Raw genomic sequence first — 27,699 nt, forward strand, 5'->3', positions numbered from 1 at the left:
ACAGAGGAGGGATAGTGAATATATTGGTAGATGTATAATGGAATTGGAGCTACCAGACAGGAGGTCTAGAGGAAGACCAAGGAGAAGATTTACGGACGTAGTGAGAGAGGATATGAAGGTAGTTGGTGTGAGAGCGGAGGATACAGAGAATAGGGTTAGATGGAGAAAGTTGATTCGCTGTGACAACCCCTGAAGGGAAAAGCCGAAAGTAGAAGAAGAAGAACCATAATGGTATCTCACTCTGTCATGACTTCAGACTTCACTCGGTCATACACACGCTACCAGTGGCCCTTGGTGTAAGCCTAAACACATTTAGTTTTTCTTGTTAACTGAGAATAGGGTTAGATGGAGAAGGTGATTCGCTGTGGCGACCCCTTAAGGGAAAAGCCAAAAGGAGGAGATTAATTTGGAGACAAATTTGCGTTAAATAGCGGACCCTATGCCTGTGATAGAATCTGATGTCACTAGATGGCGCAAATGCATCACTACTGACCAGGCAATTGACACTGTTGCTATGGTGATGACGCCGTTCACTGAAAACAAGAACAGGACCCCGTCAACGGCTCCTCGATTTTTTGTTTTTTCGTTTTGTTTTGTTTTCGATGAGATCGAGTTATTAGCTCGGTTTTGGTTGCAACTGGTGAATGAGTGAGAAGAAAACCTTTAAATGAATCGCATTTAGTGAGATGACTTACCCTGGTTTCCCATGATGCATCGCTTTATTTTGTCTGGTAGCTCAGGGAGATGAGAGGAATCTGACACAGCCGCCCTCCACTCACCAGAGCAAGTTACGTTTCTGACAGCATCGTCGACATGATCAGCAAGGCAGAACGCACTTAGGTCAGCCGGTGTGGCTCGTCTACCCAACTACAATTTACAGTCATTTTATTTATCTTCGACAGCTGGGTGTTTTAGCCTCAAGGTAAGCCCGCCGCGAGATAACGGGGCGTGATATCGTCGTTAGCAGCTCAGCTAGGTTAGCATAATTAAAGCTCTGACTAATTTCTCAGTCAGAGAGAGATTGATCCATTTACCTAAGCACATGATGGTATGCCACGGATTATGACCCCGTGATATACATAAATGTGGTTTTATTATCTGTTGTTAATGTCCCCACACAGGTTTATATCTGTGATATGTGTTTCTCGTTGTGTTTGTCGGTCCTTTCTGTCGGGAGCATCTTTAATCATTGAAAACTCGTTACATGCGCTCAGTGGTCCTAAAATCTTTAGAACCTTTGTTGATATCGAGAGGCGTTTGGCTAATTTAACGTTAGTGGGATATTCCAGAAACCCCCCACAATATATATATATAATCTGCCATCTCTCACAAATCTAGGTGTTTGCGTTTAGAAAGCATGTAGATGTCAACATTTCGTGGGATTGGGCGTGACGGTTGGCAGCAGCTTTTGTTGTATGTACAAAATACTGTGACGATGCCCAACAACAAGCCGGGATCCGCTGTAAACAAGCACTATGCAGTCAGACGCCGCAGGCCGCGGTTGAGCGTTAGCCGATGGGTTTGGGAATAAAGAAGGTCGAGCCACCGAAGGTAATTCTATCAGGAACGTCTGGTGGAGGCAGCGATCCCGATGTTGCTGTTATGAAGAGTAGCTTCGAGTTAACGTCAGTCAGATGTGGGTCCGGCTGCTGTCCGCAATGCAGGTGCTGAAACTGAAAGTGCGGTGGAACTCATCCAGTGTCTATGCCGTCAAATTAGCGTTCTGTCGTGCTGTAGCTTATTTCATTCGAGGAATTCATCGCCTCGCCAAGAGTGTCGGACGGTTTGATGCTGGTGATTGCTAACAAGTGTGATGAGATAGACGTGTAACCAGCAAAGTAAAGAGGAGGTCCATGCAGCTGATTTATGGACGTCAGTGTGCAAAGAAAACGCTTTGTTCCTGGAGGAGCTTTGAAGGCTTGGGTCTAATGGTGGCTGAGGGTGGAGGTTACAGACTAATATTTCCTGCTACTGTATGTCATTGATTGTTCATATTGACTTTACGGGTAAATGCTGCTGTTGGTTCAAGGGAATAATACAGGACATGGTTGTATTGAAAAGTGACATATGCGCATTTAATTTTTTTTTCATATTTAATTCAGTCCTCATGCGGTTCTGAGCAGACTTTGTTCTCAGCTGTTCCACAGTGACCCCCATGTTACTGCATCAGACAAGTTATGAAGTTGGCTGAAGTCATGCCTTTGTAAATGGAAAGCTCTTCTAGGAAAGGGCTGGGATAAGATATGCATGCACTGCAGGGTTTACTGGAAAGAGTCCGCATTACTCATCAATAATAGACTATCCAGATCTCCACAGCCTTTTTTACACACCAGTAGCAGTATTTGCAATTTATCAGAATTAGTTTCCATGTCCTTTATTTTTTAACCAAAGAAGGGGGGAGATCACACAGAAATCCATCAGTGATTTCCGGCTGGGAGTCTTTACAAGATGAAATATTAATGTTCGTAAGCTGATGATGTAAGAATGAGGGGGAGTGTTTGGGATATTTTATTGAAGCAGACTCATGGATGAAGGGAGAGGCTCCCTTTGCTCTCAGGGGTCTGTTACAGGGATCAATGTGCTCTCAACTCTTAGCATAGTTCAGATATCTAGCAGTGCATGAACATGCTGTGACTGAGTGACTGTGTGTCCCTAGACACAAGGACATCCAGTGAAGGGGGTTTGGGGGTCATTCTACTAGTAGTGTTGTTTTCACTCTCCTCAAGTTTTGTTCAGTTTTACTAGTAGCAGTCAGAGGTATGGAACATAGAAAGAGGCATGTCACTCATATCTGATATTTCCATTTTCTTTATTTATTAGTTACACAATGCTCATTTCTCAATTTTTAGACTTTTAGAATGTTATTAAAGGACAGAGTAAATTATTCTGTTTTCTTATCTAAAATCATCAGGAGGATTGTTTTCAATGCAAATCAATTACAATTTATGGTTATTGGATGTGTCTCTGTATGGTCTCTGGCATATCTCAGGCGTGGCTCACTCTCATCCTAAATCAATAAATACACATCAGTTATTGCTAGCTCAACAAAGTCTCCAAATAATAACAATTGTTTTCAGGAGAGCTGTCAGGGGTTAAGACCTCAACAGCACTTCAACAGACAACGAGGAGCTGGGAATCGAACCAGAAATGTTCGGTTCCAAGGACGATTGCTCTGCGTCCTGTGCTACGCTGCTCCCTTGAATTGAAATTCAGCATCTTTGCAGAAACGGTTTTAAAAAATATAAGCTTAACTGTCATTTCAGATAGATTGATTGCGATTACTTTGATGCATCCTCTTATAAGTTGCAATTTGCAGATGGATTAAAGTTGGCGCACATGCCAAAAACTGGTAAGGCGTAGCTGAAGGATAGTCTTGTGGCTTATTTGGCAAGCAAGTTTGTTTTGTTTTTTTTTGTTGTTTTTTTTTTTATAGTAATCTTCACCTTTTTTCTGTCACTTTCTGGTGATGTGAAGGCTGGTGTGTGGAAACCTTAATCAGCCATGGCATCAGCCAATGTCACATTGGAGAATCAGTTGCACAGTGCGCAGAAAAACCTGCTCTTCCTCCAGCAGGACCACGCCAACACACTAAAGGGGCTTCATGCAGAGATCCGCAGGTTACAACAGCAATGCACAGGTGAGCTCTCCACAAGCAGCTTATTTCTTATCATGCTGATCAAGTAAACTGGCGCATAAACAACATGATGAATTTTTTTCTTATCTGACAACTGCAGAAACAACTAAAAGTATTAATAATATTAATTTATTGATAGATGTATAATGGATCCGACCAAAACTCAATAGGAATAGGTTGCTTTCTGCCTTTTTAAAGTCAATCTTTAATGGGAATACATCCCACGGCCAGCGAGTTGATTCTGTTATGGAATGATGCAATAGCAGAACTTGTTCATATCATCCACCTCTTCAGTTATAAAGGGGGGACCTAATGATGGTTGAAAACAAATCCTATAGTTTTCTTTATACATAATGCTGCATACCTCTGGTGCACTGGTTTGTATAGCTACCACTGACGTCTTACTAGTCTATAAAAATAAATATCCATCTTGGGATGGGCTGAGTGTCTGCAAGCAAAAATTATAGTTGTGTGATGAGTGTGTTGCTCGATAACTGACCTGTTGTAATGTTAGTTACCCTCTCCCTTTTTTCACAGACCTGACCTATGAGCTCACTGTGAGAAGCTCTGATCCTTCAGGTGAGCTTCAATTATGCTGCACACACATCTGCATGCTTGACATGAAGTTGATACCATAATTCAGTGATAGATATTTTTTTTCCTCCTGTCATGTTTCTGAAAGACCAACATAACTATGAAGCAAATGGTAGGTAAATATACAGAATGCAACATTAATGTAGGTTGTTTCAGTATCATTGGACATTTCAAATACAGTTACATTGGATACGGTGTCTGTAACAAAATACAGTATGTCCTCAGCAAATTGAAGAACAGCTTAATTCATCATGGAAAAAGAATTCAGTCCATCATTGCATAAATTATGTTAAAATAATGTCAATGTGTATTTTTTTGTCCCTTGTTCAAAATATTATGATTATATTGTGGTGTTTATATCATAGCTCACAACTTCTAGCTGATTCTTATGCACCTTTAACAGTGATTTTCAAGGTGACTATTGGTGACTAGTTTTCTAATGGCCTCTCCTTTGATTTCGAAACTAGATGAGCCATTTTAAATCAGATCTTTTTGCCTGACAATACCTTTACCGGAAAACCCGTGTTTCTTAGTAATACTGTTCCACCCAGAATGCATTGCATTCTGGGACTGCATGTTGTTCATTATAGGTCCCTGTCCGCAATGCCACCTGCCCCTCCCCCGTGTTACCACAGCCATGACACTGCGTGACATGAGGCACTACACTGGCCCTTTCCAGCCTGATCTCCTGTGTCTGCTGGCAGGCGCCACTGTCCACTGCAGTCATGGGGACCCCTGACAGGCTGCCTGCAGCTCCTCAATAATCTAGTTACAGATTTATAATGACACCCAGCTCTAGACTCAGTGATCAATAAGCATGTTGTGCCTCACCAGGGTCATAGTGTGTTGTGTGCTTTCTAACATGGCTGACTTACACTGTGCAGTGTTAAGAGTCTCCAGCAATCGGCCTATCATGCTGGTGTGGAGAATTTGAGAGATTGGAGTGGTGGAAATGAGATTATCTGTCACAGCACTAATGCATAGCCTGCAACCTGCTTAGCACAGCAGGGCTGAGCTGCTCTCACCGAGGTGACAATTTACCAGGCAAAACATTGAAGTCTCGATCGTCATCCCTGTATGTTTATTTTACACTAAATGTGTTGTATGGAAATGTGAAGCTCACTTTCTTTTCAGAATAAATCATCATACTGCACATATGCACAAGGAGAGATGGCTGTATTATAGTCTGTGGAAAAAAGGGTGAGGCAAGACAGGGTGGGGCTGCAGTGATGAAGGTCGACAGAGAGCACTGTCCTCCATCTCTTCCTCAGATGAAATGTGAGACTGGGGCTCTCTGTCCACTGCAGTTGGTGTAAATGTGATCATCCTGTCTCTCTTTTCCCCCTGACCATTTGTATCTGCACTTAAACCACTGTGCACAAGGGCTTGGTTCTTGAAAAACATGTCAAATAGGCCCTTTTATCTTTTTTATTGATTTATTTATTTATTTTGTTAAATAATATATATGCTTTTTTTTTTTTACTTTTACGTTGTATATTGCTGGTTATAAGGTAATATGTTTGTTATATTCAAGCAGTTTATTGCTCATTATCGATTAACTAAAGGTGTTGATTGATACATAGCATTTTCCCCTGATTTCAAAAATGACATGATTTAAACAAGTAAATTTAGGGCAAAAATATGAAAGCAAATTCACTAAAAGTGAAAATGAATTAGTTAAAAGTAAATTTATTTATTACAAAAGACAGAACCATTTACCATTCAGTAATTGCTGTTTAGTCTCTGACAGCAATATTGTGTATCTGACTATGCAATGCTTTTGTACTAAATATCATTACTGTGTCGTGTCTACAGACAGCGGTGAGGCCCGATGCAGGGAGCTTCAGAGGAGGTGTGAGGAGTTGGAGGCTCAACTGAAAAAGAAAGAGGAGGAGAACACAGAGCTGCTCAGGGACCTGGAACAGAAGAATGCCATGATCTTTGTATTGGAAAATACCATAAAAGAGAGGGAGAAAAAGTACCTTGAGGAGCTGAAGATAAAGAGCCACAAACTAGCCGTTTTGTCCGGAGAACTGGAGCAGAGAGCGAGTACGATTGCCTACCTGACCTCACAGCTTCATGCCACCAAGAAAAAACTCTTGGCGGGCAGTTCATCTGAGGCCAGCCCTAATGTCAGCCCCGTCACCTCCTACAAGCCTTCACCACCGTCAGCAAAGGACAGGCAGCCTGAAACCCCACGGCGCCGCATGAAGAAGAGCCTGTCCCAGCCCCTTCACCCAGAGCTGACAGAGGTGTACCGCCTCAGCCCAGATGGTAGACGGCTTGTGCTGCAGGAGACTGTGGATGCTATGCCTGACCCAACACCCTTCCTGCAGGCTGGTAGAGAGTCTCCTGAGCTGCATGTAGTCAGAGAAAGGCCTCCTATTATCCCCTCTATAGCCTCTGAACGCTCACCAGTTCCTCCCCTGGGTACCACTGCCAGTCCTCGGCACAGCCCCGCTCGGGATCGCCAGCACAGGGCTCATGTAGGTGTGGCTCACCGCATCCCCCATGGCACCGTTCCACTTGCCCCACCTCAGGCAGAGCTGGAGACACTGGCTGTAGACCAGGTGAATGAAGAGAAAGTAGTCCGAAAGCGTTCTGGAGCCGACAGGACCGTGTAGAACTGCAAACCTGCACATAAATGCATAAATGCACACTCATATCTGCTGAATACATCAATATACACAACACTGCAAGAGCAGGAATCCACTGTGTACCCTGCTTTGTACGCAACACTGCAATGTAAAGAAGAAAAGAAAAGACAAATGATCATTTTGTTCGTGTTATTCCATAAAGATTGTTTTTTTTCTTAATGTACAGTTGAAACTATAAAGCATGCCAAATATTTCTAATGTACAACCTGATGAAATCTTGTACTATACATTATGCTTAGACTCTCGCATCATATTGTTCAATTTGGTGCATCAACAAATCCTCAGCCAAATGTCTGCATCAGTGCCTGCTCAGTTCAACCATACACAATCTGTGAAGTGCAGTCCTAGCTAAAAGTAAACTCACTGTCTGCTCTATCTCTTCAACAACCATTTGGGCATTACAACTTGATATATAACAAGATGTTTGCAGCTGCATAGGCTAGAACTCAGATGATTAAACTATTACTCCTTGGATGTCTTTCACCTTTTCGCAATATCAGCAAAGTAATGTTACTATCAGCTATGTAACAAAGGGCGTAGGAGTTGCAATTTATCCTTTTTTTTTCTCAAATGGCTCAAACAACACATTTATTTTTGAAAAGTAGGTTGAAACGATGGTAAATAGAGCTGTGTGTGTGTGCGTGCGTGCGTGCGTGCGTGCGTGCGTGCGTGCGTGCGTGCGTGCGTGCAAAGAAACTGTATAGGTGGACCAAGTGAGTAGTCAAGTTTTGGTTTAAACATTCCCAATGATGCTATTTGTGATACAAGGGAATTTTTTAAAAGCACTGCTGAAATAGGGTTTTGTGATATAATTAACTATACTTTATAAAGCCTGCACCTTTATAAGAAATTGTTTTTCATTTATTTATTTATTATTTATTAGAGGAGACAACAATGGCTGGAACACTGAAAGTAGATAGCGTACCACTGACCACTTTATACCCTGCTTTCACATGATCACTTGTCTATAGATCAACAAAATAAAGTAACACTCTTTTGTTTGGCTTCTTGCGTTCTATAATTTCAGACAGTTGAAAAATATATGGGGATGACAGGAATGTATGTTATCAAGGCATTTGGTCAACAATACATTTAAGAAGGACAAACATTCTTTATTTTAAATCACACTTGACTGCAGAGATGAACACTTGGCTCTTCTCAATAGGGGTTTCAATGATAAAACACATTGTTTCAAAACTTGCCCATTTGTTGGAATGAGTGCTGCCTGTAAAGGTCATGTCTCTGGTTCATAATATTCCTAAACACTGAATGTTTATTTGTCTGTGGAGGTTCTCAGTCATCCAGGTCATGGGGAGCTCTTGTTGAAATCATCATGTTGTGGCAACTGGACTTGAATTTCTTCACTTGAAGACATTTTCACCCCTCATCCAAGAGGCTTTGTTAGTTCTAACGATCTGTGGGGAGGTACCGAATATAACTGCCAGGGTTTTGGGCGGGTCTAGATTATTGTGGCTTGTCATGTTAATGTTAGAGTTGTTCGGTCTAAGGGAGTTGTTGTGCCAATGCTGGTGTCATTCGTTGGGAGAAAAGAGCAACTTTTGTGGGTTTACTTGGATTGGAATGTGAAAAGGTAATGCTAAACAAAGGGGTGAAACGTGTTGGATCACATGAACTGAGGCTCATGTGGAAGTTTCCAGTAGCTGGTTCTGGTGGTGAATCTTTCCTGATTGTTTGAAGGGTGCAGATGAGCCCGGTCTGTGTGTGCAAATCCATTTTGGTATTGATCCCAGTACAGCATTATAAGTTTAAGAAAGGCTGTGTCTGAGGCCCCCTCCAATGTTCAGAGATGGCTTTTTCAGTTTTGACGAAGATGGTTTCTTTGACTCCTTTCTCAAACCATCTGTCTTCACTGGCCAGAATATGGGCATTTGGTTCTTCAAAAGAATGGCCCTTGTCCTTCAGGTGTAGATGGACCGCGGAGTCTTGTCTTAAAGTGGTGTCTCTCCTGTGTTGCATCCGTTTGTTCAGAGGTTGTTCCATCTCTCCACTGTAGACGTTGACATAATCCTCAGTGCAAGTGACAGCACACACCATATTCTCTATCTTATACCTGAGTGTTTTGTCCTTGGAGTGCACCAGTTTTTGTCTCATGGTGTTGGGGGGTTTGAAATGTACCAGTATATCATGTTTTTTGAACACCCTTTCAGAGTTTCTCCGAAACAGAGCAACATCGTATGATAATGTTCTTGCATTTGTTGTTGTTTTCCTCCTGTTCTATGTTCCTATGTCTGGTGGTTTCTGGTTTGGCTTTCCTAATGTGTTGTACGTCGGTCTTGCTGCCTTCTGCAGTTGATAGGATGTTCTTAACCCCAGTTTGTACTCAAGGGGGTGGTATGAGTCAAAAAATAAATATTAGCCAGTGTGTTTTGGTTTCCTGTTAATCTTGATGTCCAGGCTTCTGTCCTGTTGGATGTAAATGCAACAGCCCAAGAAGGGGAGTTGATCACCAGTGATGTCCTCCCTTGTAAATTTGATGTGTGCATCGATTATGTTGAGGTGTGTGGTGAACGCTTCTACCTCATTCTTCTTGATCTTGACCCATATGTTGTCTACATACCTGAACCAGTGGCTTGGTGGTGTTCCCCTGAAGGACGCAAGAGCTTTGCTCTCAACCTCCTCCATATATAAGTTCGCCACTATGGGGGATGCGGGCGAACCCATGGCGTATCCATGTTTTTGAGTTGTGTCATGTAATAGATTATACAAAATGGTTATTTATCCCAGGGTAAACAAATACAATCAATCAAAACCACATGCTAAGTCGGTGCATGGAACAGCCGCCGTTGGCGGGCCCCAGTAAGTCAGTAGACAGGAGGTGTTTTTGCTGGATTAAGTGCTGATCATAAAAAATGAAAAGCGATGACGCGAGCAATTGAGGGTTTAAAACATTTTCTTCAAATTTCATCTATTTGGACAAAAAAAGTTCTGTTTTGATGCTTAGTCACACTTTGGTAATTGAGAGACAAAGAAATCAATAGCAGTGGATAATTTAGTGCCTGCAAATCCATTTCTACCCACAAAATGCAAAATATTAGAAAAATGGAGCACTATTTAAGAATCTGACTTTTAAAAGTAACATTAGGGTACCTCTGTTGAACAATGAGTGTCACTTTCAGTAAACTGAAACTGTTAGAAACTGCTTCTTATGGGGTACTTTTGGATGTGTTAAATATATTTACTTGAGCTAAAATTAATGACTTTTATTAATCCTGTGTTTGGTATATTTAAAGCCACATATTAAACAATCCTTTCGGAAATATCACCATCATTGACATTGGAAGTAAGAAGTCCATTTTACATTCTAAGATCAATGTGTGGTGAGTTTTAGAGGAGCAAACACCCAAACCTGAGTTTCCAAAGTTCTCTTCCGATCTTTCCATTTTGTCCTTTTTTTTCTATAAATACATGAGAAAGTAAAAATATATAGAAAGGTATGCAATACCATTATTCTTCAGTTCTCCCAAAGACAAATAAATACCACAACAAAAATGATTAAAATAAAATTTATTCTGCAAAATATTTGGTTGAATCCATTTAAAGTGAACTGCTTTTCCTCACAGGCATGTTTTCATGAGACAAGGCATACTCATGTTTGTAATAAAACATTTGGCAAACTAAAGTCGGTTCCATATAAGACGGCTAGTGAACACATCCCACAGGACTGCCAACCATGGACATTTACATACACCCATTAATTGGACAAACAGATGATCATGTTACCCTTGTCAAAAGAATGATCACATAAAAAGCATTCCAAGTGGTGGCATACCAAAGAGAATATTCTAGACACACAAACTTCTCATCTTTGATGTGAAAACTTCAGACCAGAAGGAGTAGATCTGAAAGCTTAAAGTCAAAAAGTAATTTATGGAAAAGGCAACTTCACAAATCCTTTTTGGCATGCATCCACTCCAAAGGCATTCTTTACTTTTATAACATACTTAAAGTGTCTTTTTTTCATCCTGATGTTTATTGTTACAACACCTGCAATTACTGGTTTGTATTGACTTCTAAAACATTTAATTCTAGCTAAGAGAAAGCTTGGCAAAACACTTTATGTCAACGCGGCAGCATTTCAGACTTGCTGTGCTTTTTCTGTGTCTTCACTGTGCAGGCGCTAATCTCTTGGCTGGAGAAGTCATTTCCTTGGGTTGAACACCTGAACGACAAAGTAAAGCTGTTACAGTGGGACGAACAAACAAGTCATTACTTTCAGACAGGGCAGAAATCAAGCAAACCTGAGTCTCTGAGAGTTAATTCATTCAGTTCCTTCTCCAGCTCATCAGTGCTAACACTGAGCTGGCCTTGTGGCACAGCAGGCATGGAATCAAGCCAGTCATTACCTGGGAGACTTGGCTCCCAGGTGGGCCGAAGAGGGTTAACTGGAGTTTCAGGTTTTGGTTCGGATTCATCCAGTAATGATTTGAGTTCTTCCTCCAACTCGTCCATGTCTTCATCTATAAAACAATGACAGAGTTTAGTCGTTAGGTTTAAACACATGATGTGTGAACGATTGTTCCAATGGCATACCTGGACCAGTCACTCCACCAGATATAGTTTGGTTCACCTCGTCCTGAGCATCACACAGCTGATACAACAAATGAGGAGAAAAAAAATATTTAGACGGCAGCTGCAAAGTCATGATGTATACCTCAAAGACAAACCAACATCTTTGGAAACTTCTATTTTTTGCAATAATGTCAAAGGAAAGATGTGAAGAGAAGAGCCCGTCTCTTTTCCGTCTGTGCATTAGTTAGCATTACACCCTTATTCATTAAATAAACATTCCCGCATTCCAAAATACTATTATATACATGCTGTGGCTTCTACACTTACCACATTATACAGTAATGCTGTTGAATTACGATGAACTAAGATGCTGTAACTTTATAAACAAAATCATCTGGACTCATTCCTATAATATCTGCCAGAAATCACATAACACCTTCGCGAGGAAAGGGGTTCTTTGTCATAAAAAAAAAAAAATGAGCCAAATTGGGAATTTAATGACAATAAATGAATGAAAATGCTGCTGAAGCAAGAACGCCATGACACCAATTTTGAATAAATTATGTGATTCCTAGTTTTTAACATCAAGCAGGTTGGAATGGGTGGAGAAAAGTGTCAGGGGTACTATGCGATAGAAGACTATCAACCAGAATGAAAGGAAACGTGTACAAGATAGTGGTGAGACCAGTGATGCTGTATGATCTGGAAAAAGTTACAATGACGAAAAGACACGAGGCAGAGCTTGAGGACAGTGATGAAGATCCTAAGGTTCTCTTTGGGAGTGACCAGGATGGATAGGATCAGGAATGAGTCTATTAGAGGAACAGCACATGTCAGATGTTTTGGAGGGAAGGTCAGGGAAGCCAGACTGCGATGGTTAGGTAATGTACAGAGAAGGGATCGTGAATATATTGGTAGACGGATGCTGGAATAGGTGCTGCCAGGCAGGAGATCTCGAGGAAGACCAAAGAAAAAATAATGGGCGGAGTGAGAGAGGATATGAAGGTAGTTGGTGTGAGAGAAGTAGATACAGAGAATACGAATAGATGGAGAAGGTTGATTCGCTGTGGCGACCCCTGAGGGGAAAAGCCGAAAGGAGAAGAGCACACAATGAGAAGCAAACAACATTTACATTTTTGAGTTTGTTTTCTGAAAAACATACTACTTTTTGGGCCTTAACATCGTAGTTTGTTGCTTTTTCAGGGCAGCTACCTCGACATGCTCCATCAAAATACACAAAATTACAAATTTTACGTAAATGATGACCTCTTGGATTTGGTCAACGAGACTTTCGGCTCGTTCCACAGTCACATCCTTGAGGGAGAGTCTTAGGGCAGCAACCCCAGCCTGATACGCCTGCATTACCTACAGGACACACACGTATAGTCAAGACAATCTGTAATACAGATAAATACTTTTACTGCTGCGGCGAGACAGAGGATCTAATCCCACCATTTTTTCAGTCTGCGACAAGGCTATTCTGTCCAGGATTCCTCTGATGGATTCCAGCTGGGTGAACAAGTTGTCTGCTCTCTTTTCTACCCTCTTCCGCCCTCTCAAACACCTTAGAGCCTAATGAGAAAATCCACGGATAAGAGTTCTGTGGTTATGCTCATTGAAAATGTGGTCAGTTAAAGCATCAGCGATCACCTGAGATTTCTTCCCTTCACGAAGTAGTGCCTTCACTTCCTCTCTGCACCTGACAATTGAATAATCAAAGCAACTTCATCAACAGCAGAGCATAACATTTTGAACATTGAAATATGGCAATATGGGAAAAAATAACTCGTGAAATATTCATCAGCATATTTCTCCCTGTTGATCTATGTTATATCTGTCTTGGAATAGAAAATTCAATCTGAGGACACAGACCAAATGGAATGAACCCCTAATTATTTCTTAATCTTTTTCTCCTGCTTTTGAACATAAGAAAGTGAACTAACTGTGAGAAACACAGATACAAGCAAATGATCAAAAATATCTGTTTACTCAATCAACGAGGGACTAAAACCTGATAACAAAAGCCAACGTTGATATGACACAGTTTATATCTGACAAAAATTTGTGTAACACCATTTTGATGCTGAAAAAAAATGATTTGATATCACAATTGGATGACTTTAGATATACTTGCATATGGTATCAAGCCCTAAAGTATCAGTAAAGAATTAACCAGGCTGATGCTTTAAGCTTAAATGGATGCAACCACTGGACTACCTGTTTCACATTAAAAAGATTCTGACAATTTTCAGAACCCAAACTGATGACACATCTGCCTGTGTTTGACATTGAGTTCTGAGTAGAAATGATGTACTTGTCAGCCTCAAGGCCCAGTTTTTCCACCCGCTCGCCCAGCAGTTTCTCACTGCGCTGCAACTGGTAAATGCCGATGTCCACGTCGCTGATGGGAGAGACACGATCCTGTCCAGGCTGACAAAATTTGACAATCTGTGAGGGAAAACATGATGACCGTGAGACAAATTGTAAAGAAATTACTCGAAGGACTACAGATAAGAGACTGGCTTCTCTTTAACCTTCTCGCCTTCGTGCAAAGAGACCATGACTTGTTTGTCTCTCTGCAGCTGCAGCAGAGCCAGGCAAAGGGTGCTCTCATCGGCACACACTTTGGGGGAGAGGGCACACAGCTCCGGAAATGACAGGACAGAGCGGCTAGCAAATTCACTGTTCCGGTAGGCGCTCAGTAGCTCTGCTGCTTTCTCCTGAAATAAATAAAAGAAGCTCTGATTCAATCAAAAACAACTCAGCACCCGAGCCAGATGTGACAGCACCGTTAGTGCAAACAATATGTTTAAACTATATTTCTTTTGTTCAGTTCCATCTTACATTAAGTTGGCTGTAACACTCAAACAGGATCGAAAGAATCGAAATATATGAAAGATGATGCCCAGAGAAATGTCTTAAAAGTGGGAACTTCTGAGTATCATTTTGTCATTGACAAACCTTTACTAGTTCAATTACGACAAAAGACTCCTCCAGAGGGACACGGCTGCTTCCCAGGAGGGTGGAGAAGGTCCACTTCAGGGGCTTCACCAACAGCAGGCCGACACCCCATGACAGCCACCCGCAGTCCACATTGGCAGCAAACTCCGACTCCCTCTGGATCTTCCCACATCTGACAAGGAAACACAAGGTCGAGTAAGCCAGGCGGGGTCAGTACCGGGGCCGGGGCACGTTCTGTTACCTGGCCATAGACTGAAGAACCGTCGCCAGGCCCAGGGGAGTTTTTTCTTTCCTAAGGAAAATCCTGTTAAGATCCTGCAGGTTGACACACACTGTGCCGCGCTCCCTGCTGCTGCGTGCTATCAGAGCCGTCCAGAAGTCCATCTTACTGTCCCAGTCCGTCGTGTTGACATCTCGGTTCTCTTTAAAGTCAGAGAACATAAAATCCATCCGCTCATCGTCTTCCCACTCGGATGGCAGAGTCATTGTAGACCACTTTAACATTTGTTTACAATACAGCTTCACTGTAAACCTGTTCAGCGGCGTGTTGCCCCTAGAAGTTAGCTCCCGCAAGCTAACGGTAGCTCAGACGTTCATGGCGAACTGGCGACATCAAATACCGATTGTCTCCTCAACTGGATTCAACAGCGACGACTCTATGTCGTTTACGTTTAAGAACGACACTTGTTACACACGACTGGGGTTTAAAATGGAAACAACGGTAGCTGCCATGTCAGCTGACTGGAGCCGCTTCAGCTTCCAGGGTATTCATTGACGTTGGCTAACAGCTACTGGAGATTCTATTATCAACAAGGACATGACATCTTACGATGCGGAGCTAACCGTCCAAGCGCCAGAAACCTAAGCGCCACCCGCGCAGACACGCTGAAGAATAAAGCAAGCGCCACCGCTACTCAACTTTCAAAACTCCCTTATTGCGTTGATTGTACGCATATATTTCCACTTGTGTGTTTTTTTTTATGCGCATTAAAAAACTCAGATAACAACATATTTCTGGTATTACATAAAGTAGAATGTTCGCCTGGACATGTTTAAACACACACAGCAAAAACTAAATATAGATAGTAAATGCAGAGGGAGGATTAGACTATAACATTTGCCAATAACTCAGACAACAAATGACCCCTTAGTCCCCAAGCGGTTTATTTGTCGTCATTTTAAAATGCTGCTTTAGTGCTTTGCTGTTTGCAACAGTAAAAATACTGTGAAGCATGGAAACAATCTTAAATGTGGATGTGTATACCAAAAATGAGAGAGTATACTTGTGAATCTCATATTTTCATTCTTCTTTAAGACACCTAAATAGCTCCAATTCCATGTAGTTTTGTTGAAAATGTATCCCCAAACATGCATAGCAGTATTTCATATAGACATGATTAGAATATCTGATCTGGGATGTTAATTCTAACGCCATTCCGAATTGTTTGTTTTGCTCTTGATCATGCTAAGTGCAGCACACATTACTTAGTGTAATTTGAAATTATCCATGATGAACATGCATGTGATCTAAATATTATTAATGGCTAACAAATGTGTCATATGCTTATCAGAAGCAGTTGGTTATGACTTTAATTTATGAATGGAGTCAGTCATTAGAGGATACTTCATAAAACACATTAACAAACATTTACGAGACATCTTGCTTGCAAAATCAGGCACAATAGAATACCCTCAGTTGAAAAAAAAATCTTTTGATAGGATGAGATGAGATGAGATGAGATGAGATGAGATGAGATGAGATGAGATGAGATGAGATGAGATGAGAGAGCCACTTCTCACCTCTGTGTGCATTATGAAGGTAGAACTCCAGCCCTTCTGGTTAGTGCACCAAAATGCTTACCTTCATCTGAAATGTATTCTAAAACATGCACATGCCCACACATTCAACCTGTCAAGGCATAATATTGTAAATACTGAAAAAAAACAAATACACAGCCAGCACTATTTTTCCAGGACTGATGCGATAGAGACAGAATTCCCATTTTGCAAAAGTCCCCATGATTATATCAAAACCTTTCCTGAGCCATATTTTACACGCAAAGCCTTAGCCGACTGAAATATTGCATTTGAAATATTGCAGATTTTTGTATTTTAATAACTTGACAGGGGTTGAATAAATACATTGCGGGACACTCACTGTGCTGAGTTAACTGGTTAGAGGAGAATTTTGAAGTTACTACCACAGAGAAGAGAAGGACCCCTCTCTTCTCAATTTACGTGAAGGTAGATCACTAAAAGGCCGATATCTTGAACAGTTGGCATATTGCATGTAATTGGCACTTGTCACCTCCTGCCCTCTCCCTCTCCCATGTCTATGAGGCGCTGAGATCAACTAGCAAATGCTGATAGGCCAGGGTGCTGCCCTTAAAGCTGGCAACCATCAGAAAGTCCTTTTGGTCGACAGAGACCATGCTGAAAGCCCTTGGTGCTCTCATGTTGAGCTCTTGGAAGGGCTGGAAACGCTGAGTGAGATCATCCCACAAGTAAACTCTGGAGAAAGAGAAATCACTTCCAAGAATAAGATACTGGCGAAGACCCACTGTGAAAAAATATACTGCCATTGTACCGCGGGAGGGAAGTGTCTGGATCTCTACAAAACGTTGCCCTTCCCAACGGAGAATCTTGGAGTCACCTATGAACCGTGTGAGGCAAAGGTAAAGAACTTTCCTCACCCAAAAGTGCTTAACCATCTGCACATCTGCCAGTTCTGTGATTTGTTCATAGAACACAAATTGCTTCTGGCTTCGGTCCCACTGGTAAACCACTGGAGACTGTGAGGCACTGGAGAGAATGAGGTGAGGCTTTCCCCCAACATCGAGGAACTCAACATGGGTGTCACGATGCCATGGGTGGAGGGACTGGTGGAAGTAAAAACCATTGCTGTTCCACCGATAGATGCTGGTTGAGCCGGCCTTGGAACTGTCTGCTACCACAAAGTACCAGTCTCCATCCAGCTGGAAGGTCGCTACAAAGTTGGGCTTCCTCACCCGGGTCGTGTCAATGTCTTGGATCTTTATAAAGCGCAGTGGATCCTCTTCCCACCTGGGATTACAAAAATGTGGGAAAATTTCAAGAGTAAGTGAAATAAGCAGAGAGCACAGTTCAATTTGCATGTTGAATTGTTTGACAATAAACCCCAGAACCAAGATGAGACACTCAAGAGTAAAAATCTCACAAATGTACATATCCAAAAAGAGCATTTGTGCAATTACTTTTGCTTCACACAAAGGGATACAACACAGGAAGGAATTAGCTCGTGATGTGTGTATTAATCCCAGACTTTTTTCTTTTGGGTAGAGCAAGACAAGCAGTTTGGCCCTTTTTCCAGGTCATTATGCTATGCCAAGACAGTTACCTATTGACATCAGCTATATATGATCCATTTTAATATGACATATAGTTATTCAAGTCTTACTTGTAGATATGGGATCCACCAAAAAGCTGAGCCACAACCATGTACAGTGTATTGTTTATCACCACAGGTTTACAGTAAACAGCGGAACGAGCTGCAAGGACACACACCAGCCCAAAGGTCATTTTTCCCCACTGAAGTAAGGTTGTATAGTTTATGTGCCCTTCAAGGCAGTAACTTACAGGTAATATTGTGAAATTTCCTGAAGGTCATCTCTACGTGATCCCAGACGTACAACATGCAGTAACCCGAATCTGGCTGAGCGAAGGCCACAAACTGATCTTCACTGAACTCATAAGACTCCACTGACACTGAGTGGAAAGGGAAGGTTTCATAAACAGCAAAATCTGCAGTGAAAAATACAGAATGACAGTGTTTAGAAACCCAGACATACAGTGATTGTTTGCTGGATGGTGAAAAAAGAGGGAAAAGGTGGAACCTGCAGTTATACAATTGAAGTCTCGCGTTACAAGATCATGGATTCTGCGTCCCTGGAATTCAAATGGACTGGCACAGTAGATGGCGGGCACCGATGTGTTTGTTGTTCCTATCCAGTCAACCAGCCATTTGATTTTACAGTCACAGCGGAGTGAGTTCCCTCTTAGGTCTCTGACCAGGCAGGGAGAAGACAAATATAACTTAAAAACATTAAATCCAGCTGACTCAATGTGGTATTCAGTAGAATTGATCAGAGTCTCAAGCAATCCTCAGGTTATGTTCTTTCAAGTCAGACTACCTAATATTTACATGTTAACGTTTAGATTTGATGGAGCAACAGCAGGACATGAACTAACATCCACGTGACCCTGTAATCTGGATTTTAGTGCAGGCACAGACTTTTAGGGGAAAAATTGAAAGGAAGGACTCCTTTCTTCCTGCTACTGGTCAGTGTACCATCAAAATGATTCAGAAGCAGTGATTTTAAGGATAAAATAGTGAGGAAGGGAGAGAACATTTAGATACAACAGGATGGTTTGAATTAGAAAGAAACACTATTCAAGTCAGTCCCCTGAGCCCACTCAGAATCAAGCAAACAAGGATTCTGTTCCACACTGCAGGATCAAATGCTGCACAATGTCAAGATGTGTGTCATTCGGCTGCAGGGAAACTCACAAATCAGTGAGGATGTCGAGGTGTTTGAAGAGACCTATTGGCAGCTGCTGTAGATTGTTGTTTGAGAGAGACCTGAAAAAGGGCAAAACTGTCATCCAAGTCTAAAACATACACCTTTGATTTCCAAGTCTAGACTGATCATCAAACTCAAAGGTGGGAAAAATATCACAAATACCACAAATGCCTAACTCTATGATAAGTTACTGATTCAAAGTGACCACTTTAAACCAGGATTATATTTTTATTATTCACTTACACATTCACAAGATGAGTCTCCATTGATATTACTTCAACAAAATACTCACAGATGAGTCAAGGATTTGAGTCCTCGGAAGGTATTTTTTGACAGAGCCTGAATATCGTTGTTCTCAATAAACCTGTAAAAGAGTGAATAACTCAAACAACTTCTAATATTACAGAATCTATATTTGATACAATAAAAGCCTGACAAAAATTGCACGGATGAGAGCCTTCAGAGACACTAATCCCTCGACACACACACATACACACACAACGCCCCCTCTCTTTTCCAAATTTTCAAGTAATATTTTTTCAAGAAAATGTCTTCCATTTGTCAGATTATTTGAATTCTTGCCTAAAATGTCGATGAAATTATATAAGTTTAGGTTAGCCAGAACAGAGGATGTCAGATCAATCTTTTGATTATTCAAATTGTTCATTAGCAGCAAAGAAAAGTATCGATAATAATGATATTGTTTGTCTCAGCATAATTTGACCCTGTTCTTATTTGTATTGAAGACATGCACCCTGTGCAGAATCATTAGATTTGTATTGTAAACATATGACTTGATTAGCATTCATTGCCAGGTCCTAACCACAGCTACAGACAAGAGAAAAGTTTCGAGCCATCAGCTGAAAACTTTCTAAAGCCCATTAATTCACAAACTGGCAGATTCAGTTTTATCAGCTTCAAGTAGTCTACCTCTCTGTCATAACATGATATATGTTCCTTTTCAGTTTTGGCAAACATTGGCAAAGTACATTTGACAGCCCTGAAGTTTCATACTGTGACTTTAAGTGTCTGTAATATAATCAGATTTGATCAATTAATAAAACCATCACTGAAAAAAACAAGACTGCAAATGGCCAATTCTTTTAAAGCAAGATGGTTTTGGATTTTGAATACAAAATCATAATTAAAAAACTTGTCTACACCCAGGCATGAGGTAATGTCTATTTGAAATGCTGCCTTTTTCTGCAAAGTGAGTTCCTTTTTTTTTTTTTTAGAGATTGCCTGAAAATCAGCTTAACATGCATACAGGTCTTTCTCAAAAATATAGCATATTGTGATAAAGTTCATTATTTTCCATAATGTAATAATAAAAATTTAACTTTCATATATTTTAGATTCCTTACACGCAACTGAAATAGTTCAAGCCTTTTATTGTTTTAATATTGATGATTTTGGCAAAAAAGCAAAGAAAAAACAAAAATCCCTATCTCAAAAAATTAGCATATGCCATCCAACCAATAAAAAAAAAGTGTTTGTAATACAAAAAAAGTCAACATTCAAATAATTATGTTCAGTTATGCGCTCAATACTTGGTCTTGAATCCTTCTGCAGAAATGACTGCTTCAATGCGGCGCGGCATGGAGGCAATCTGCTGGTGGCACTGCTGAGGTGTTATGGAGGCCCAGGATGCTTCGATAGCGGCCTTAAGCTCTTCCACAGTATTGGGTCTGGTGTCTCTCAACTTCCTCTTCCCGATATCCCACAGATTCACGATGGGGTTCAGGTCAGGAGAGTTGGCAAGCCAGTTGAGCACAGGAATACCATGGTCAGTAAACCATTTACCAGAGGTTTTGGCACTGTGAGCAGGTGCCAGGTCGTGCAAAATTTGCTTTCATCTGAAAAAAGTATTTAGGACCACTGAGCAACAGTCCAGTGCTGCTTCTCTGTAGCCCAGGTCAGGCGCTTCTGCCGGTGTTCCTGATTCAAAAGTAGCTTGACCTGGGGAGTGCGGCACCTGTAGCCCATTTCCTGCACACACCTGTGCACAGTGGCTCTGGATTTTTCAAAACCAGATTCGGTCCATTGCTTCCGCAGCTCCCCCAAGGTCTGAAATCAGCCCTCCTCCACAATCTTCCACAGGGTCCGGTCACCTCTCCTAGTTGTGCAGCGTTTTCTGCTACCCTTTTTCCTTCCCACAGACGTCCCACTGAGGCGCCTTGATACAGCACTCTGGGAACAGCTTATTCGATCAGAGATTTCTTTCTGAGTCTTACCCTCTTGCTTGAGGGTGTCAATGATGGCCCTCTGGACAGCAGTCAGGTTGGCAGTCTTACCCATGATTGCGGTTTTGAGTAATGAACCAGATGGAATTTTTAAAAGCCTCAGGAATCTTTTGCAGGTGTTTAGAGTTAATTCGTTGATTCAGATGATTAGGTTAATCGCTCGTTTGGAGTACTTTATCATGATATGCTAATTTTTTGAGATAGGAATTTGGGGTTTTCACGAGCTGTATGCCAAAATCATCAGTATTAAAACAATAAAAGGCCTGAAATATTTAAGTTGGTGTGCAATGAATCTAAAATATATGAAAGTTTAATTTTTACCATTACATTATGGAAAATAATTAACTTTAGCACAATATGCTAATTTTTTGAATGGGACCTGAATGTATATGTGTGTATATATGTTTGTATATACTCAATCAATGAAGAAATACTGAAATGACACATCATTTTGAAATTCTACCCTACTTTTACTTGTAGAGATTCATCAATTGGAATGTATGCTGCTATATACACCAATAACTTACATCAGTTAATATTAACTTGTATAACAGCGGTCTCCTTGACACAAAAAGGCTTTGTCAGAAAAAACAGCCCATAATAATTTTTAGTTTAGCTATAATCCATGTCGAGGTACAAAGTTCACTTACAGGTACTGCAGATGAGATAGACCGGCAAAGGCATCATCGGAAACCATGGTGAATGTGTTGGAGTTCAAGAGCCTGCCAAGAGACAAAAGACACAGTTTAGTATACCGTGACAATAATGGAAATCATCTGAAGAATTATTTCTGTCAAAAAAAAATCAGCAAGTGTCAGTCAAAACATGAAAACAGCATAAGCATATATATATTTTTAATGCAGTATGTATGAATAGATATATGTGGCCCTGCATTCTAAAGTCCAGCCCACACTAGTGATTTCATCTGAGAGGAAAAATAGCCCTTTGTGTTGCCAAGCAGAGATGAAGGGGGACAGTCTTTGACGATGACACTGATACAGAGACACTTGTATTACTGCTATGTCACCACTGTTTTCAATAACCATTCATTTCTAGTGGCTGAACTCCTTTCATTGTCACAGTAACACAAACAATGTCTGCATGTGCTGTCATACAAAGCTGTTAAAAACAGTGTTGTGACTTGACAGGACAAACAGTATATTGGACAGATCCCGTGATTTACGATGTTTTAAAATGAGCACTCACAGGAACTGCAGTAGGTGAAGGTGTGAGAAGGCTCCCTCAGGGATCGTAGTAAAGGCCGCGTTCACCATCGTCCTGTCCAAACAAACACGCACATCTGTTAAAATCACGTCAAAAAGCTTGAAAGTTGAAAAGCTTGTGATTTTTTTGTTTTGTGGCAGAAAGTGTTTAGTTAAAATAATATTTATCTATCAACGTATTTTGGTTCCTTCATTCATTGAGTATAAAGGAGGGTGAATAGTTTAGGAAATGGGACACAGAACTTCCTTCTATTTTCACTATTTCCTTGCTGTAAAATTAGGGCACCTCCGCTTGAAGTCCATGGTTCTCCATAAAGGATTCACCTGTACACTTTTTTACATGAAGTAAAAATCAGTACGCTCCTCCAGACTGAATCTCTCAGAGGAGAAACGGGTCTTTAGGTGAGATAGGAAACCTATTGTTAGGATTCCTCCCTGAGCTCTAAATTTGATTGCCATGTCCCTCTGCTAGGTTCAGCATATGGCTAAGGGATATTATAATCATACCACTCTTCGCCATATGTCTCTACTGATGCATGAAGAAAGCAGAAGTTGAAAAAAAATACCTGCATGCCTCTATTTACATTATATGGGCTAAAACACAAAAAGGGATTTCAGTCATTATTATGTAATAAGAGGCGAGATCAGTCATCTGCAACAGCCTGTATCCTGCTTGTCACGGGTGCTTGCCGTGCAGACAAAAATGGAAGTTAGACTCACAGAGAAATGATTCCAGGTGGGAAGCTTTTGGGTATTGCCTTGGTATCCACGCAGAAAGCACTGTCTTTGGTGCAGGAGCAGGTCGCAGGGCAACGGGTAGTCTTCGGGGCTCTCCTTGCATGTGATTCTCTTGGCAGGCAGAAAGACAGACACACAACCAGCATGCAGATCAGAATCGGCCATCTGTATCTGAGCCGCATCATCCTAGGACAGGGAGATGCCTGAAGTTTCAGTCAGTGAGGAAGGGATGCTCTCTGACTACCGCTGCAGCAGTTTGATAATGCTGAGTGCAGAGTTGAGACCGAGGGTTGGGGGGCTGGGGGATGGGGGGGGGGGGGGGGGGGGTATATCGTGTGTGTGTGTGTGTGTGTGTGTGTGTGTGTGTGTGTGTGTGTGTTTGTTTTGCAGCTTCACTGGATCTCTGCTATCTGTGGCCATATCTTGAAGACAGCTCACTGCAGGAATGGTGATCTTTCTCGCACAAAGACCAGGACAAAGCATCACACACACTGAATTATTTACCATCATAAACACACAGAACACCTTACAGCTCTCATAAGTGCTGATGGAAGATAAGTCTAACCGAGTGAATACTGGTAGATGTTGTTAGATTGCGAAGATTCAAACCTATTAAATCAGTTTGTCGATGACAATGTGTAATTTAAATTAAGTTTTAATTTGAAACAATTGTCTTGACCACACAATCACCGGCTTTTAATTTTCTAGTATAACTGATTGATATGTTTTTATGTCAAACAGTAAAATACAGAACAGTCAAAACCAGAAGATATCATGTTTGATATGTCAAAAGAAAGAAGATACTGTAGATTAACTATCTATTATGCACATTGATTAGGGTTCACCTCTAATGTAACAGAAACAGAAAAAAGAAAACACATGTGTGTAGGTTAACCATGAGAGGAACAGCAATCTTGAAAATTGTTTTGGGTTTTTATCAAAAATAAAGACCACTGATCAAATCAAAATTATGATGCATTTTCTGGTTTCAGAACTATTTGAAGGTATTTCTTAACTTAGATTTCTTTTGGCCAGTGAAATTCAGAAACACTAAAAGTAGGTGATTACATTATCTGACATCCTGACCTTGTATATGTTTGAAACAAACTACATTCCATCAAACAGTAAATATATGTTTTTCATGAAATGCTAAATATATCCATTAATGCAGCCTCAGTGCAGCACTGGCCAGTGTCTCCCTGAGCCAGCCTCGGGGGGGGGGCATGGGCCAGTGTCTCCCTGAGCCAGTCCCAAGCACGGATAAATGCAGAGGGTTGCGTCAGGAATGGCATCTGGCGTCAAACTTTTGCCAAAACCAAGCATATGAATCGAACATAATAACCAGATCATACCAGATCAGTCCAGGCCCGGGTTAACAACAACTGCCATTGGTACCAATGACTGACAGGGTACCAGTGGAAATTGGAGTACTGTGGTCAAAGAAGGAGAGGAGAAAGGCATGTTCGGAAGCAGAGAAAAAAGAGGATCGTCAACAGTCTGGGACTGAGAGTAGAGACTTTGAATATTGGGACTATGACAGGAAAAGGTAGAGAGTTGGTCGGCATGAAGCAGAGAAGGAAAGTAGATAGACTGTGTGTCCAGGAAACCAGGTAGAAAGGCAGTAAGGCTAGAAGCTTAGGAGCAGGCTTTAAGTTGTACTATCATTGTACTGACAAGAAGAGAAATGGAGTAGGAGTTATCTAGAAGGAGGACTTTGTTAGGAATGTTCTGGAGGTGAAAGAATGTAAGACAGACTTATGAATGTACAAATTGAAGGTGTGATGCTCAATGTTGTCAGTGGCTATGTAGTGAGCACTTTTTTCCAGACAAGACAGGAACATAGGGTAACCTGTAAGAGCGGAGGTAGGAGCTCGTCGGTAAACTACATCTTGTAAAGACGAGGCAACCTGAAAGAGATCAGTGACTGCAAAGTAGTTGTAGGTGAGAGTGTAGTCGGACAGCATAATATGGTGGTTCGTAGGATGACTGGGGACAAGGAAGATCAAGAGGACAAAGGCAGAGCAGAGCAGAGGAAAGTGGAGAAAGGGTCTGGGTGGTCAGGGAGAGCCTCCACATAATTGGACAACAACAGCTAATGTTATCAGGGAGACAGGTAGGAGAGTATTTGGTGTATCATCTGGAAGGAAAGTAGATAAGGAGACTTGGTGGTGGAATGAGGAAGTGCAGGAGTATATACAGAGAAAGTGGTTAGCAAAGAAGAAGTGGGACACTGAGAGGACTGAAGAGAACAGACAGGAGTACAGAGAGATACAACAAAAGGTAAAAATAGGTGTACCAAAGGCAAAACAAAAGACATACAATGAACTGTAAGCTCGCCTGGACAGTAAGGAGGGAGAGAATGATCATTACAGGTTGGCGAAACAGAGAGATAAAGATGGAAAGGATGGTCCGGGTGATTAAGGATAGAGAGGGAAATGTATTGACATATGCTAGAAGAGTGATGGGAAGATGGAAAGAGTACTTTGAAGAGCTGTGAATTTGGAAAATGAAAGAGAGACAAAGGTAGAAGAGGTGACTATTGTAGACCACAAAGTAGCAGACATTAGTAAAAGTGAAGTGAGCAAGGCATTGAGGAGGATGAAGAGTGGAAAGGCAGTTGGTCCTGATTATATATCTGTGGAGATGTGGAAGTGTTTAGGAGAGGCAGCGGTAGAGTTTCGACTCCATTATTCAACAGGATCTTAGAGAGTGATACGATGCCTGAAGAATGGAGACAAAGTGTAATGGTGCCTATTTTTAAGAATAAGGGGTATGTGCAGAATTGCGGCAACTATAAGGGATAAAGTTGATGAGCCACACAATGAAGTTATGGGAAAGAGTAGTGGAAACTAGACTGAGAGCAGAAGTCAGCATTTGTGAACAGCAGTATAGCTTCATGCCTAGAAAGAGTACTACAGATGTTGTATTTGCTTTGAGAATGCTAATAGAGAAGTACAGAGAAGGCCACAGGGAGCTGCATTGTGTTTTTGTAGACCTAGAAAAAGCATTTGACAGAGTGCCAGGAGAGGAGCTCTGGTATTGTATGAGGAAATTTGGAGTGGCAGAGAAATATGTTAGACTGGTTCAGGACATGTATGCTAGCCTTGAGACAGTGGTGCGGTTCGCAGTAGGGGTAACAGAGAAGTTCATGGTGGATGTGGGACTCTCTCAGGGATGAACTCTGAGCCCCTTCTTGTTTGCAGTGGTGATGGATAGGCTGACAGATGAGGTTAGACAGGAATCCCCATGGACCATGATGTTTGCGGATGACCTTGTGATCTGTAGTGAGAGCAGACAACAGGTAGAGGAAAATCTAAAGAGGTGGAGGTGTGCGCTGGAAAGGAGAGGATTGAAAGTTTGTTACAGCAAGACAGATTATATTTGTGTGAATGAGAGGAACTCAGGTGGAACATTGAGGCTACAGGGAGCGGAGATCAAGAAGCTGGAGGATTTCAGGTACTTGGGGTCAACAGTCCAGAGCAACGGAGAGCGTGGAAAAGAGGTGAAGAGACGGGTTCAAGCAGGTTGAATGGGTGGAGAAAAGCGTCAGGGGTACTATGAATGAAAAGGAAAGGTGTACAAGACAATGGTGAGACCAGTGATGCTGTATGACCTAGAAACAGTTACAATGACGAAAAGACAGGGGGCAGAGCTGGAGGTTGCAGAGATGAAGATGTCTCTTTTTCTCTGACAGATGTCTCTCTGTCTATGATGAAGATGTCTCTCTCCTGGAGTGACCAGGATGGATAGGATCAGGAATGAGTCTATCAGAGAAACGGCACAGGGTAGATGTTTTCAAGAAAAGGTCAGAGAAGCCAGACTGAGATGGTTCGGTCCTGTACAAAGGAGGGATAGTGAGTATATTGGTAGACGGATGCTGGAATTGGAGCTGCCGGCAGGAGGTCTCAAAGAAGAGCAAAGAGAAGACGTATGGGCGTAGTGAGAGAGGATATGTAGTTGGTGTGAGAGAGGAGGATACAGAGAATGGGGTTGGGTGGAGAGGGTTGATTCGTTGTGGTGACCCCTGGAGGGAAAAGCCAAAAAGAGGAGAAGAAGAAGAAGAAGAAGAAAAAGAAGAAGAAGAAGAAGAAGCTAAATATATCCATTCTGTTATATCCGTTTTTGGCTTATATTGTATACAAACAGGGCTTAATTTGAGAAATCATGCCAACATAAAAAGAAACATTGCTTTTAATTTTCTCACTCACTCACTCACTCACTCACTCACTCACTCACTCACTCACTCACTCACTCACTCACTCACTCACTCACTCACTCACTCACTCTCTTGTTTTCATTCCAGTGTTTTGGAAAAAATATCGATCAAAACTTGCTACAAAATAGTGTATTTACTGAATATCATAATATCTTTTAAACAGAGGTTCTAGTGTGAATTCTCGTCATCAGCTTAAAATATCACGAGGCTGAAGGGCCCATATTTAAACAAATCATTTCACATCTTACCACCCATTTTAACATAATCACTATGAAGTGTCCTGTATTTTTCCAATTTTTTAAATAATTTATGTGGAAAAAAAAGTTGAGTATATACGATGAAAA

The 27,699-nt window shown here is 41.4% G+C and overlaps 3 protein-coding genes across 4 annotated transcripts; 1 reads left to right on the plus strand and 2 right to left on the minus strand.

The window, feature by feature from the left end:
- Positions 1–717: 717 nt before the first annotated feature.
- On the plus strand, positions 718–7,890 carry ccdc92 (coiled-coil domain containing 92). The gene is made up of 4 exons (XM_086173775.1): positions 718–922; positions 3,475–3,637; positions 4,172–4,213; positions 6,044–7,890. The coding sequence occupies exons 2-4, from the start codon at positions 3,502–3,504 to the stop codon at positions 6,850–6,852; spliced, it is 987 nt and encodes a 328-aa protein (XP_086029901.1). The 5' UTR covers positions 718–922; positions 3,475–3,501; the 3' UTR covers positions 6,853–7,890.
- A 2,503-nt stretch (positions 7,891–10,393) lies between these two features.
- Positions 10,394–15,152, minus strand: chmp7 (charged multivesicular body protein 7). Of its 2 annotated transcripts, none has more exons than XM_086173773.1 (10): positions 14,618–15,152; positions 14,377–14,548; positions 13,950–14,135; positions 13,730–13,863; positions 13,066–13,114; positions 12,868–12,987; positions 12,682–12,780; positions 11,437–11,494; positions 11,145–11,363; positions 10,394–11,065 (listed from the first exon to the last, which is right to left on the minus strand). In XM_086173773.1, exons 1-10 carry the CDS (start codon positions 14,878–14,880, stop codon positions 11,010–11,012), a joined length of 1,356 nt encoding a protein of 451 aa, XP_086029899.1. In that variant the 5' UTR covers positions 14,881–15,152; the 3' UTR covers positions 10,394–11,009. The 2 variants fall into 2 exon arrangements, with proteins under 2 accessions (XP_086029899.1, XP_086029900.1); XM_086173774.1 differs by having other exon boundaries at positions 11,250–11,363; positions 14,618–15,137.
- A 369-nt stretch (positions 15,153–15,521) lies between these two features.
- lgi3 (leucine-rich repeat LGI family, member 3) lies at positions 15,522–23,393 on the minus strand. Its single transcript, XM_086173638.1, has 9 exons — positions 23,122–23,393; positions 22,385–22,456; positions 21,829–21,900; positions 19,228–19,299; positions 18,923–18,994; positions 18,249–18,418; positions 17,992–18,156; positions 17,813–17,903; positions 15,522–17,439 (listed from the first exon to the last, which is right to left on the minus strand). Exons 1-9 carry the CDS (start codon positions 23,322–23,324, stop codon positions 16,710–16,712), a joined length of 1,647 nt encoding a protein of 548 aa, XP_086029764.1. The 5' UTR covers positions 23,325–23,393; the 3' UTR covers positions 15,522–16,709.
- Positions 23,394–27,699: the final 4,306 nt, after the last annotated feature.

Source organism: Fistularia commersonii, chromosome 26, assembly GCF_037954325.1.
Source record: "Fistularia commersonii isolate RoL2024-O1a breed Wild chromosome 26, RoL_Fcom_v1.0, whole genome shotgun sequence".
NCBI classification, from domain to species: Eukaryota; Metazoa; Chordata; class Actinopteri; order Syngnathiformes; family Fistulariidae; genus Fistularia; species Fistularia commersonii.